Below are 14,503 nucleotides of genomic sequence, written 5' to 3' on the forward strand. Positions count from 1 at the left end.
TGCTTGTGGCTCTGTGTGGTTCTTTCTCTTTTCTTCAAGGCGTCGCTGTGCTGAAATTATGATAGTTCTTGGTCTATTGTGGCTGTCATGGTGTGTATTGGAGTGGAAATTGTGGATTAGTGTGCTTGTTGAATTTGCTTGATTATAATTGCACTCAACGTGTTTGATGTATTGTGTGATATATGAAATTGATTTATTGTAGCATATGGTGTGATAATATTTAGTTATTAATTGAGCTTGTGATTATATCTTCCGTGAATGAGATTAAAGCTCTAGTTTTTCTTTTATATATAAATTGTTTCAAGAGAAGAACATGGGTTTTGTTTATGTATAATTTAAATGTTGTTCTGGAAGTTAGTTTAGAAGACATTATGATCTAATGTGGATAGAGGAGATTGTTTGGTTAGGAATATGAGATGATTATGATTTATGCTTTGGTTACTTTGAGACACTTGAAGGAAGTAAGAGTTAATTGCTCCTCTATATTGAAAATTTGAATGTTGTGGGGGTCATGATATTATATGGGAAGGAAATTAATTTATAATCCAAACACTAAGCCTGCTGGTTCTCATGTTATTCTTTGGGTACCTATGAGATCGTGATTGTGTTGCTAAAGATGTTGCATATGATTGATAAATAAATTAAAGAATACAAGTCTTAGTTAGAATATTAGGATATTGACTATGAGGAAGTGGGTGTCAATTAAATGGATGTGTTCTTATATAGAAGAGCTTGGTTTAAGTGATAGTGGTTTTGCTTGAGATAATTTGGAATGTGCATGAGATATTGGGGAATTTTATATAAAATTATAATTTGAGTATTAATGCGTTTGTTTTTGAGACATTCACGGATTGAGGAGCAACCATATTTCAGAGGTGGATAAATAGGAGTAAGTTATACTTTTAGGAGATCAGCAGGTGAGTGGATAGCGTCCTGTAATTATAGATTTTACAGATGATATTTTACGGTTTGTTATTAATTTAATTAAACTATCAGCTTTTTATTAAATTAGTTTATCATAGCAGTTTTATTCAAACTTGATCATTTTCATTTATTTGGATTTAATTTGCAGGACACTCAGGAGGAAGGACACTATATTTGACAATTAGAAGAATGACAGTCAAGGATCAGAAGATATTGTGGCTAAGGGACCAAATCAGGGAGTAGCTTTGAAGGACCAAAGTAAATGAAACACACTGTTTTTGGTGACTGGATCAGAGGACCCGACTTTATTCTTCGGATCCACCTATCATCTTCAAGGTTATAAGGGATTTCGGATTCTCACCTTCTTTGATTTCTATGTTTTCTTTCCAGGATTTGGTATTTGACATTATATCACTGGAACTGTTGATTTCGTTTGAGAATTAGCAGAATAATTCCGCCATGGCTGCAACCCTTCATGCATCTCCTATGGTTTCGCCTTGCCCACCTTCAACTCCTACGATCCACAAGGAATTCAAAGCCATGGCTAAAAACCCACATAGTTTGCTACTTGAAAATTGCAAAACCATGAAGGAACTTCAACAACTGCACTGTGATATAATGAAGAATGGTCTCTGTCACAAAGCTTCTTACATTAACAAGCTAATTTCCGCTTGTGTCAAAATGGGTACTTATGAGAGCCTGTCCTATGCTCGAAGTGCTATCGAATCCTTCAATGAGGACCAAGGTACCATCGGTTCGTTGTTCATGTACAATTCTTTGTTAAGAGGCTATGCTTTTGGTGGGCTCTGTGACGAAGCAATCCTCTTGTACAATGAAATTGTAGTCTTGGGCATTGAGCCTGATAAGTACACCTTCCCGTTTTTACTCAGTGCATGCTCAAAATCTATGGCGATTTCTGAGGGCAGTCAAGTTCATGGGGTAGTTATCAAGATGGGTTTAGAGAAAGATTTGTTTGTCAGGAACTCTTTGATACATCTGTATGCGGAATGTGGGGAGATTGAGTTAGGACGAAAGGTGTTTGATAAAATGATTGAGAGAAATGTCGTGTCATGGACTAGCTTGATCAATGGTTATGCTGGGTGGGGCTTAGCAAAAGAGGCAGTTTCTCTGTTCTTTGAGATGGTTGAGGCTGGTGTTGAGCCTAACTCGGTGACCATGGCATGTGTTATTTCTGCTTGTGCAAAGTTGAAGGATTTAGGATTAGGTAAAAGAGTATGTGCCTATATTGATGAGTTGGATGTGAAGTTTAATACCCACATGGTAAATGCACTTGTTGATATGTACATGAAGTGTGGAGATATAGGGGCTGCGGAGCAACTTTTTGATCAATGTGATGATAAAAATTTGGTTCTCTACAACACTATCATTTCAAATTATATTCACCATGGGATGGCCAGAGAAGCACAAGTAGTAATCCATGACATGCTGCAACTAGGACTGAGACCAGATAGGGTGACATTGTTATCAGCAATTGCAGCCTGTGCACAGTTAGGTGATCTGTCTGCAGGAAAATCATCCCATGCTTATGTCTTGAGGCATGGCCTTGAAGGTTGGGACAGCATAAGCAATGCCATTATTGACATGTATATGAAATGTGGTGAAAAAGAAGCAGCTTGCAGAGTTTTTGAGCCTATGCCAAACAAGACAGTGGTATCATGGAACACCTTAATAGCAGGTTCTATTAGAGATGGTGATTTGGAACTAGCTTGGAGAACCTTTGATGAGCTACCAACGAGGGACCTTGTATCCTGGAACACCATGATCGGTGCCTTGGTTCAGGAGGGCATGTTTGAGGAAGCAATTAAGCTATTCCGTGAGATGCAGAACAATGGGATGAAACCAGATAGGGTGACAATGGTGGGCATTGCATCTGCCTGTGGGTATTTAGGAGCTTTCGATCTTGCCAAGTGGGTCTATACATACATTAGGAGAAAAAGCATTGATATTGACTTGCAGCTAGGTACAGCTTTGGTTGATATGTTTTCAGGGTGTGGTGATTCCAGAAGTGCTATAAGTGTTTTCAGTAAAATGGACAAACAAGATGTGTCTGCTTGGACAGCTGCCATTGGAGCAATGGCTATGGAGGGAAATGCTGAAGGGGCTATTGAGAGTTTTGACGAAATGCTCAAACAAGGGGTGAAACCAGATGAGGTTGTTTTTGTGGTACTATTAACAGCATGTAGTCATGGCGGCTGTGTGTTGAAAGGGAGGCAAATTTTTAATTCAATGAAGGAAACTCATGGAATCTGTCCTCAGGTTGTTCACTATGGTTGCATGGTTGATTTACTCGGGAGAGCTGGGTTTCTCGAAGAAGCTCTTGATCTTATCCAACGTATGCCAATGGAACCTAATGATGTGATCTGGGGCTCTCTTCTTGCTGCTTGCAGGATTCACAAAAATGTTGAATTAGCACAATATGCAGCTGATAAAATAACTGAATTGGCCCCTGAAAAACCAGGGGTTCATGTGTTACTATCAAACACGTATGCGTTTGCAAGGAAATGGGATGACGTTGCGAAAGTTAGGCTGCAATTGAAGGAAAAAGGGGTTCCGAAATTGCCTGGATTAAGTTCAATACAGGTTAATGGAATGATTCACGAATTCATATCTGATGATCAATCACACCCAGAAAAATTAAACATTGATTTAATGCTAAAGGAAATAAATTGCAAGCTAGGTGAGGCAGGGTATGTTCCAGATATAACCAACGTCTTGATAGATGTTGATTTAAGGGAGAAAGAGCAATTGCTTAGTAGGCACAGTGAGAAACTAGCCATGGCTTTTGGATTGATCACCACCAGTCCAGGTATGCCTATAAGGGTGATTAAGAATCTTAGGATGTGCTCTGATTGTCACTCATTCGCAAAATTAGTATCAAAACTGTACAAAAGGGAAATCACTGTCAGAGATAATAATAGGTATCACATTTTCAAGCAAGGATTTTGTTCTTGTGGAGATTATTGGTAACAGGGTTACAAAGAGGATTTTTACCCCCAAAAAAAAAAAAAGAAAGGATTAGAAAGAGGAGTTTTGATATCTGATACTACAATTCAACTGCCTGCGTGGCCAATTTCAGCTAAATAAGCACCAAGCCACACAGAGAACTAAGGGGATCACGGAAGGAGATGTTCTTTTGTTATAGAAAAGAAAAAATACATAAAGATTTTGCTAAATCATGGACAGCCAGCAAACAAAATGGCTTCAGGATTAGCCTTCTAATGTTTGAAAAATGGAATCAACATAAGCATTCAGATCCCCCTTCCAGAGTTTAGCAATATGAAGATGAGATGAAGTCTTCCGATGGACTTCTTCAATGAGTCACATGCTCGCTTCAGCTTTGCAAGGATGAATGACGTTTTCTTAGGGCTTATATTCATCCTCACTGTCAATTCTCAACTGGTCTCACTGCCTAAGTAGAGTATTTATGAGGTAATGAAGGGGCTGGCGGTATAATTGCTGTGGGGATCTGCCTAATCCCATCCATGAGGTATGGGAGTGATAAAGCGACGGTGTCCTGGGATTGGAATTTGCTTCATGTAATCTTGATACATTGCAGCTCTTTTGATCAACAAATCTGGATGCAAGCATGAGCTAGATAATATTTGCATTTACAAGAGTGTAAAATAGTCGAATAATTGCATTTCCTGATTGCATCTACATTAGGGAAACTAATTGTTGTATATATGCAGAGAGAAAAATTAAGCAGGATGTTTCTTTGTGTAGTCCTACTCTGATTTTGATCTTTAAATCGAAGTATATCTCATGGGTTGGTGCTAGAAAAACAATGAATTTGATTCTTATTCTTCTAGACTATCATATACTTTTTCAGAATATGGTTTGAACTCGTTTGATTTCATACTGTGTTCGTTGCTATTGTAATATGCATGTCTGCAATGATTGCCCCCTTTGGAATCTACTGTGCAAAGGTGGTTAGAAGCATTCGAAGTGTTTCTTCACAAGAGCTCCAAACGGGAAGCAAAATTACCACACTAATTCTCAATTTGAACTTGATTCTTACGAATCTCCATCCCAATTGTGTTCACCAAGTCAAGGATTTTCTAGTGATCAGTTCAAAAGAATCATATGATGATATGAGAACTGAATCATATTATTTATAATCCAGAAATAATGCAAGTTATTATCAATTTTATTACGATGTTCAGGAGTATAGCAACAATATACTGTGTCTTAATATCATATATAGAATAATCATTACAAGGTTTTCAATGGGGACATAATATGATGATCTGTACGTAATAAGTATGAATACATATGATTTATGAACCGTTGGTGAAGGTGTGTGTATATAAGAGAGAACAGTTCGCAAGTTTGAAAGAAGTGAACAACAAAACGGAAGAGCCATGTCCGGAGCCTATCCTCCTTGCCTCACTGGTGGTTGTACTGATCCGGCATGTTGTGCTCAAGGTATCGTCATCTCTCTTTCTCTAACAATATATATTCCTGATGATTCTTATGAGTTACTTGTTTTCACACGTTAAGAAATTTTATTAAATTGATGAACTTTTTCAAATTTACCCTTATTAAAATTCTCTCCTTTTACATTTTCAAATCATTCTCACCTCTCTCTATCATCTTTCTCTCTTTCCAATGACAATTAAATAAAGGTAAAATTAAAAAATGATCATTAATTACCCTCTAAGTGACTCATAGTAAAAAAAACAGATTGGTATTCTTCATTAATTAATATTAATATAAAATCAATCAACATATTAATATTAAAAATCAACTTTACCAAAACCACTTTTTCCCCCAAAAAAAAATAAAAAAAGGAAGTTCTAACAAAAAATCATTGTCAATCAAACCAATCTGGTCAAAGTAAGTTTTGGAAACTATGATAACCCTCTTGTATATACATACACAATACATCAGTAGTTTTAAATATTATAGAGGAAAAAAATGGATGAGCAGGGTCTTATAGTGCCTGTTTGGTAAGGCATTCTAGGGAAAAATGTAGCTTATAAGTGTGTTAAGTTAATTTGTAAATTTAGAAGCTATTTGTCACAGTTTTTAGTCAATCTGACTTATAGGTCAAAAGCTGATTTTTTTTTAAGCATGATTTCAAAATAAAGTACCTAAAATTTATTTATGACTTATGTAAAAGTAGTTTTTTGGAATTAAAAGATATTTTGCTCTTATATTTATGTTGTTCTTATACTTCTCCCTACATATTCCTTGTGCTTCCTAGTCAGATTTTAGTTATTTATTTTTAATATTCTCTTAAGTAAAAAGTAATTTTTAACAGTTTTTATACTATTTTTAATTTTTAATATTATTTTATATTTTATATTTACATAAATTATGCGAAGTATATTGGGAAAATGACAGATAAAAAAGGTAGAATATATGATATTTTAATTTGGGAAGCTAAGAAAATATAATGACAGAGAGGGAAGTCCTTCCCAAATTAGAATTTTTAAAAATGACACGTCTTTAGTAGAAAACGACAAACATGTACATTCACAAATAAATTGTCATTTTTCACTAAAGACATGTCATTTTCCAGTAAAGATACATCATTTTTAAATAAATTATAATCATTTTTAATTAATGTACATGTTACTTCTTGTTATGTATTAGGAAAAGACACATTGTCAATATCAAGTTTAGATTTGTCATTTTTCAGTAAAGACATGTCATTTTCAAATAAATTATGGTCATTTTTAATTAATGTACATGTTACTTCTTGTTATGTATTAGGAAAAGTTGCTTTGTTAATATCAAATTTAGATTTGTTATTTCTCAATTAAGACTTGTCGTCTTGAGGTAAATTGTTGTCACAGACTAGAGTCATAGTAAAAGAGTCAACTTATATTTTTATTTGCATTATAAGATTGAGAAGTTTTTAATGGCCCAATGGTCATTTTTCTTTTTGTTGGCCCAAATGACTAAGGGGTTGTGGGATCAAATCCCACCCCTGTCATTTTAAACCAATATTCTCCCATGAAAAAAAAAAAACTGTGACAAAAAAGCTCCACCGACAGCCACCACACCGGTGGCCAGCCTATGCCGTTGACTGGGGGCTAAGCTTTTTAAAAAAGAAAAAACAAAAGGCATTTTTGTTATTTTACTGAATTTTAAAATTCTAATTTAGGAAGGACTTTCCTCTTTGTTACTACATTTTCTTAGCTTTCCAAATTAGAATATCATATATTTCACCTTCTTTATCTGTCATTTTCCCAAGTATATTATCCAATTAATTATGTAATATTATTTGATTCAAAAATTTTCACATTACTATGATTTCTAATTTAAATAAATTTTATTCATTAAATATAACTTTTCCTATTATCATAATTTAAAATTATTGTATTTTGTAAATTCATAATTTTAATTATTTTTTATTATTTAATAAAAGTCATAATTTTTTGTCATTTTTCCAAACTAAACTTACTTATTCAATCATAATCCCAACAATTTTGTTTTACTTTACAAATTAACTTTTATAAAAGTAAATCCAAATATAAATCACATTACTTAATTTTATTTTTTTAAAAATCAGATTAAAAATAAATTATTTTTTCTACTGCTACTCAAACGGATCCATAATCTGCTTGTGTTTGCAGGTTAAAAAGGGTAGAGAGTAAACTGGCCAGAAATGGTGGGGAAAGATGCTGACGCGGCAATTAGCGTAATCAATAAAACGGTAAAACCAACCCACTAGTGACAGTGGGGGTTCGGCCATCTCAAGACTTCTGCTGCAACCGCGTCTGCCTCTTCGTGGGTCCCAACAACAAGATTGCTTCTCTCCCCCAAGTTGGTTGACTCCTCCTTCATAATCATCAATAAATTCAAGTCCAGTTCATGACTATGCCTCTTCATATCACTAACAAGTGAACATTGGTTATTTTGCCCTTTTTTTTTTTTTTTGCATCACGCATTTCTCTGCCCATCAATAACAGATTATTAGTTAACCTCCTCCGGTTTGTTTGATCAGCAATACATTTTCCCTTCATTTATTTTAAGAAAAAATTACCGTGAAGTCCCAAATAAACAATATTATTAAAAAATCCGAGTAACAATAACAGCTTAAAATGACTTGTTTTAAGATACTAAATAACAATTATTTACTTGTACATTTATTTTCTTCTTTTGAAGACCTCATTGTGATTCTCACTTGTTTTAAAAGAGAACACACTCTCATAAGATTCATCAATACACCAACTTGGAAATACACATGAAAACGTTTCAGAAAATTTGTTTAATAGCACATTGCATAGCGGTGAACTACAGAAGGATTGAATGAAAAGGTAGTGTAGATCACATTCAAGTTCAAATCATAAATACCAAAATCTCAAGGAAACTCTACAAAAAAAAAATGCAAACTTTCAAATATAATCTAAAGGGACTTCATCGAGATAGCAAGAGAAATAGAATAACTAAATTATTACCATGTATCAATAATTAAGAATGGGTCTGAAATGTCTGGAAAGAGTATTAAATGTTTGACTCCTATCCGACCAGACAACACGGATCAATGTCAAGGATTTCGAATCAAGGATGCCGGTACTGCAAATCGTTGGGTACAAAAACAAATTCCAAGCACCTGTGTAGTGATGAACTCGTATCTTTAATTATTCCCCAAGCGCCCATGATGTGATGATTTTCACTTCACAGCTTTATCCAAACCCAATCAGAGCCAAAACCTCTTAACCCTATTAGCCTAGCATACAAGTTTACAAAAAAAAAAAAAATGGAGCATCAATGACAAGAGACAACTATCATGGGCTCATTTGAGAGCCCCTACAAGTGCCATGTGCGCTACAAGGTCCAACACTCGGTTGCTGCAAAACAAAACATTCAACAAAAATGATTAGATGCCAAAAGAAAGGAGGAAGGAGGAAGGGGGCGGAGGAGAAGCTGGACAAAAAGTCTTTGATTTTGAACACAAAAGCCTTTTTTTTTTTATCTCAAAAATAATGTCAATAGAAATTCCAGAATTTTTGTGTATATAACTAAGAGTATGATCTCATTCCAATTTCACCTTGAACTCCAGAGGTCCTAATTGATGTTATAATCTACTCTTTCGGTCCTTAATATAAGACCTATTTAACTAATTTAATTAGATTAAAGAAGTTAAGTAAGTTAGTTAATTATAATAAACCCGATATTTTTCTTAAAACACCATAATCATCTTTCTTAATATCTCCCCTCCCTCAATTACTTAATTATAGTTGAAGAAATATCTATCAAGGTAATTTAAGAAAAATTAGTAAGTATAAAAAAATAGGTCTTATATTTAGGACCAAAATTAACTTAACAATTAAACCTTATATTAAGGATCGGAGGAGTATTTCAAGGATCAAACATCAAATTATTGAAACTGGACAAAACTCATCCTCTCATGCCCCAAGACCCCAAAAAAAAAAAAAAAACTCATGAATATTAAATTAATTGTTACACTTTTGTGGACTGAAACCGAGATTTTGTCTTCAGACAAACTCAAAATGCTTGTGCTTGTGTGCAACACAAGTTCACGTACAAAGTACCACTTCATGCTAAGTTCAAGAAACCAATACCTGTATCCCCACTCGTTGTCATACCAAGAAACTAGCTTCATGAAAGATGCACTGAGACCGATCCCAGCCTTAGCATCAAAAATACTTGACCTGTTCAAATCAGAATCATTTAGAGTAAGGCATTCTCCAAGAAAAGAAGATACACAAAAAGTACAAAACCCTTGCAATTATTCGACTAGTAACGGAAAGAGGAAAATGAAGGGTTCAGGGTTCTAATTTAGCAATAGGTACATCCGCTCTTAGCATTTCTAGGAGCTACGTTGATACCAAAGTTATGCAGCTCTTGTTTTGTGGCATCTCAATTTAAACCTGGTAATTCTTTCTTCCCCCATTCAATAGCAAAAGATCACATCTTAAGCATGTATATTTGAGAAAGACAAGAAAACCAATAATATTCAAGATGCTGACAATGGTTTTATCGCCAACAAAAAGTTCAAGTCCAGCAAAAGATAATTTTACCTGGAATCACCAACAAAGTCATTAGAGACAACGTCCTCATCTGTGTATCCAAGAATGCCTTTAAGTGGTCCCTCTGAGGCATACCTTCATTTTAGTAGTTGCGGGAACAGTAGATACCAAGAAGATCCACAGGATTAGTAGAGAACACTCCCAAATGAAAATCATTGTGGAAAAAACAAAAAACAAAGCATTAGACATACTTTATTGCTGCTTTGACATCTTCATAGGAAGCACTCTTTTGAAGTCGACAGGTTAGGTCCACAACAGAAACATTGGGTGTAGGAACACGGAATGCCATCCCAGTGAGCTTTCCATTAAGCTCTGGAAGAACTTTCCCAACAGCCTAAGATTACATAAATAATGAAACCAGTTACACTAATCTACACTGAACTAGGAATCATGTTTTGACCAGCTTACATCTCTTCCAGGTTAGCCAGCTTTTACCTTCGCAGCGCCAGTTGAACTAGGAATTATGTTTTGACCAGCTCCTCGTCCTCCTCTCCAATCCTTCATTGAAGGGCCATCTACAGTCTTCTGTGTCGCTGAATAATAAAAAGCACAATCAAGTCATGGATTGGATGCTGCACATCAACATATCAAACGAGTAAAACAGAAAGTAATAGGCAATGTGGCCAAGTGAGACCTGTTGTTGCATGTACAGTTGTCATCAAACCTTCAACTATACCAAACTCCTGATGAACCACCTGAAAATAGAAATTTAGGAATAATCAGATGCTTTCACCTTTCCCACAAGCTACAGATATGAGGAAGGATAGGAAGACTCCAAAGGTTCTTTTTTCTTAAAAAGCCATTGAAGTGCCCTAAGACATTTGAAACCTCAAATTCAACCTAACTGGTTTCTATGCTTGCTAACTGACATCATGCTAAGCTTGTGCAATGCAAAAACATAAACATTCTCATGCATAATATTGTCCTTGATAACTAATAAAGCTTGGCAATACAGGACGCAATCAAACCTTGGCAAGGGGGGCGAGACAATTTGTAGTACAGCTAGCATTGGAAACAATATCCATGTTTGGCTTGTACGCCTTCTCATTCACTCCAACCACAAACATTGGGGCATCAGCTGATGGAGCTGAGACTACAACTTTCTTGGCACCACCCTAAAGATAATATAACAGCATCATCAACTTATTGTATTCCAAAAAAAAAAAAAAATTAAACTTAAGACGTAATGGGAAAGTGTACAAAGGGAAAGGGAAAAGAGAGAGAAGGGGAAACGAGAGAACTCTTAAAAAATTAAGTATATGAACATAGCAACCTTCAAATGTGCTGAGGCTTTCTCCATAGTTGTAAAAACTCCAGAAGACTCAACAACAAAATCAGTCCCATATTCGCCCCATGGAATCTCTGCAGGGTCTCTGTATACAAATGCATGCTTGTCAAGTTTTAGAGTGCTTTGATATCTATACTAGCATTGTAAAATACTAGTGATGATCACATTAGAAACATCATTTCAAAAATGAAGGTTCAGCTTACCTTTCGGTCACAACTTTTATCTTCTTTCCATTGATCTCCAAAGTGGAATCATCCAAAACCTTAATGGATCCCTTGAATGGTCCATGCGTAGAATCGTATTTAAACATGTACGCCTGGAAAAGAGAGAGAAGTTACCAATGAAAAAGCAAAACTGTATGCAGAAAGGTGAGGAAAGAAGATAACGCAACAAAGACAAATGCAGAAAAGGAAACAGCATCATTGCTCTGAGAATAACCTTGGTTATCCAAAACACTAGAGTTCTTTGGTTTTAGGTTCAAAACATTACAGGCATGAGGAGAAAAGGAATACAAAAACAAGTAAATAACATCACAGACTCAAACAGCACGAGTTTCCATGTGCAAAGATTGAAAATGACTATACAGGGTACTCTAAAATTCAGGAGGGTACTGTACTGCATGTTAAAGTCCTTCTCACGTCGGAAAACAGATAAAGAAATCACCAATAAATAAATAATCCAAAAACTTATAAACTTGTATAAAAAGTGATAGGCATAAACAATATACAACTGCAAAGCATCCCAGCTGAGAAGACAGAAAAAGATCCAGCATAAGATTAAATCAAAATGCATTGTCTTGACACAGATTTTTACAGGTTAGATGCACAAATCCCCACATAAAACTTCATCAAGATAGATGAAACAATCACTAGAAATTGTACAAACAACCAGTGAATATTAAAAACTATAAGCAAAACCAAGGGGATTCCTCATACATACCATATATTTAGTGTTAATGAAAGGATCATTAATTGCTACAACATCAATATCATCCCTGGAAGTAGCTACACGCAACACCAGCCTTCCAATTCTACCAAAACCTGCACAATTCAAGCATACAGAATGTCTATTCAACTTGAAACAGACCTACTTGAAATTCAGAGCTAATTTTCATCCTACGACATCATGTCTCCTCAGATTTGATAAGAGAAAATATTCACACATTAAAATTTATGAATGAAAATTCATTCGATGCCTTTCTTCTTATCTTACTTAGAAGGGTGGCTTATCCCCCTAAGCAATAATGAGATCATACTGATAAAATTAAAATTCTATTGGGAAGAAAAACAAAAATGTCTGTTTTCAAGAAGGCCTATTCTCAGAAACGTCAGTACCCCACAAAAGCAAAGCATAATGGATATAAAAGGATGCTGAAGCAAGGCAAAGCTTAAATGCGGAATAGATGCAACGCAAAAAGATATCTATCAAAATAGATAGTGTAGTAAATTAAATTTCACCAGAAAATAAAAATAACAGAGTGAACTTTAGCAACAAGAAACTCACCATTAATTCCAATCCTGGTCTTCCCATCGCTCTTTGATTCTAAACAGACCAAACCAATCATGAATCATAATTAAACTATTAAATATGTATTTTCTGAACATACGAGTTGTTTTATCCTTACTCTGTACGGGCAGGGGAATTTCAGTAACCGTGGCTTTGATAGGTTGGATACTCCGGGCATTGCAGTTTCTAAGCAAATTATGAAATTTCATGATCAAAAATACCAGAAGAATTGGAGCTTTAAAATAAGTCACAGGCAAAAAAAGCAAAGGAGAATAAGAAAGGCCAATCCTTCAGAAGTTCGAGCAACTAACTGCATGACTAATGATTCACTTGGGAGAGAAGTTCCAAAAATGTTAGACTGTAACTTCAAAGACTTTATATTGCTACTGGAGATATTGATCGACACCTGAATCATAAAAATAAGTCAAAAAAAAAAAAAATTAATTACCCTGCAATGATCAGAGAAACTGGTACGTCATCTTCAATTACGAAGAACCACTGGGAAATCCTCACAAACAAGGATTTAGTTCAACACACTAACAGTTAACTAGAAGAATATCACACACACAAGATAGAAATGCCGTTTTCCCCCTGTTTTCATGGTAAGAAGACAGTGAAAAGACGACCAAAGAGAAAAGAAATGAAAGCAACCTAATCCAGACTCGAATAACACCACCAAACAATAAAGATTAAAATACGCGATAACATAAAATTATCAGAGAAACAAGTACATCATCTCAGCTGCTCAGATATTACGAAGAAGCACTGAAAAATCCTTATGACCAAGGACTAGGCAGCAGAATCTTCTTCCATGTTTCAAACACACACTTTTCACCCAAAATGCATAGTTCTTAACACATTTTACTGTTAACCAAAAGAACATGACATACACAAGTTCACAGTTGTGTTTCCTTTCTCTTCCCGCTTTCTTCGTTACCAAACAGCTAAAATAAAACCCAAAAAAAAAACTGATCTTGACTCGAATAGCAGCATCACCAAACAAAACTAGATCAAAACACGCGGTAACATAATTCCAAATGACAGGATACCTTAAAACCATCAGAGGGCGAGGAAGAGAGGAGCGCAGATCTCAGCATAGAAGAGGCGGCCATTGTAGAAGCTGAAGCAGGAACCCTAGCCTTCGGAGAAAGGAAGAGAGGAGGTAGGCGAGCGAAGGCTTATGCAGGAGTAGCTCCCTTGGTTTTTGCACCAACCCAGGAAAAATGCGAATATGGCTTTTTTTTATATATGCAATTTACGCAGCACCTTCGGAGCTTCTTATGAGGAAAGCTGGTTCAGGGGCAGGGATCTGGTGCAGGTGAGCGTAAGCCAAAACCTGAATCCATGATTTATTAATTATTTCGCAAGTAAATTGACACTACTTCATGTATTTAATATAAGAATTAATTAATTAATTTAAATAAATTAAAAAATTATTTAAATTAGTTATTTATGATAAATAGATATTGTTTTTCATAACATATTTTTGCCAATCACGTATATTAGTTAAAACTATCATTATTATAAAAACTATTTTAAAAAAATAAATATAAGAGACAAATTATATTAAAATTTTATATTTAAAATTAAAATAAAAGTCAAATAAATTCTTATATTAAAAACAGAAAATAGTACTATATATCAATCATCAATCGTGCAGCTAATGTCTTTAATTTTTGTATGCGATCAACTCCATTTTTTAAATACAACTATATTATAGTAACTCGGATTTTTTTCAAAATAATTTTTTATTATTTGA

At 34.9% G+C, this 14,503-nt stretch overlaps 2 protein-coding genes across 2 annotated transcripts; one reads left to right on the forward strand and one right to left on the reverse strand.

Annotated features, from left to right (window-relative positions):
• Positions 1-1,303: 1,303 nt before the first annotated feature.
• Positions 1,304-4,156, forward strand: LOC114758909 (pentatricopeptide repeat-containing protein At3g22690-like). Its single transcript, XM_028948016.1, has one exon. The coding sequence runs from the start codon at positions 1,384-1,386 to the stop codon at positions 3,910-3,912; it is 2,529 nt and encodes an 842-aa protein (XP_028803849.1). The 5' UTR covers positions 1,304-1,383; the 3' UTR covers positions 3,913-4,156.
• Positions 4,157-8,322: 4,166 nt separating this feature from the next.
• LOC114758905 (glyceraldehyde-3-phosphate dehydrogenase GAPCP1, chloroplastic-like) lies at positions 8,323-13,976 on the reverse strand. The gene is made up of 14 exons (XM_028948012.1): positions 13,794-13,976; positions 13,056-13,150; positions 12,863-12,930; positions 12,742-12,780; positions 12,178-12,278; positions 11,442-11,554; positions 11,224-11,323; positions 10,919-11,065; positions 10,585-10,645; positions 10,386-10,483; positions 10,142-10,284; positions 9,942-10,025; positions 9,483-9,572; positions 8,323-8,747 (listed from the first exon to the last, which is right to left on the reverse strand). Exons 1-14 carry the CDS (start codon positions 13,854-13,856, stop codon positions 8,693-8,695), a joined length of 1,257 nt encoding a protein of 418 aa, XP_028803845.1. The 5' UTR covers positions 13,857-13,976; the 3' UTR covers positions 8,323-8,692.
• Between the last annotated feature and the right edge of the window lie 527 nt (positions 13,977-14,503).

Source organism: Neltuma alba, unplaced genomic scaffold (genome assembly GCF_004799145.2).
Source record: "Neltuma alba isolate B1F8T4 unplaced genomic scaffold, ASM479914v2 tig00010772_pilon, whole genome shotgun sequence".
NCBI lineage: Eukaryota > Viridiplantae > Streptophyta > Magnoliopsida > Fabales > Fabaceae > Neltuma > Neltuma alba.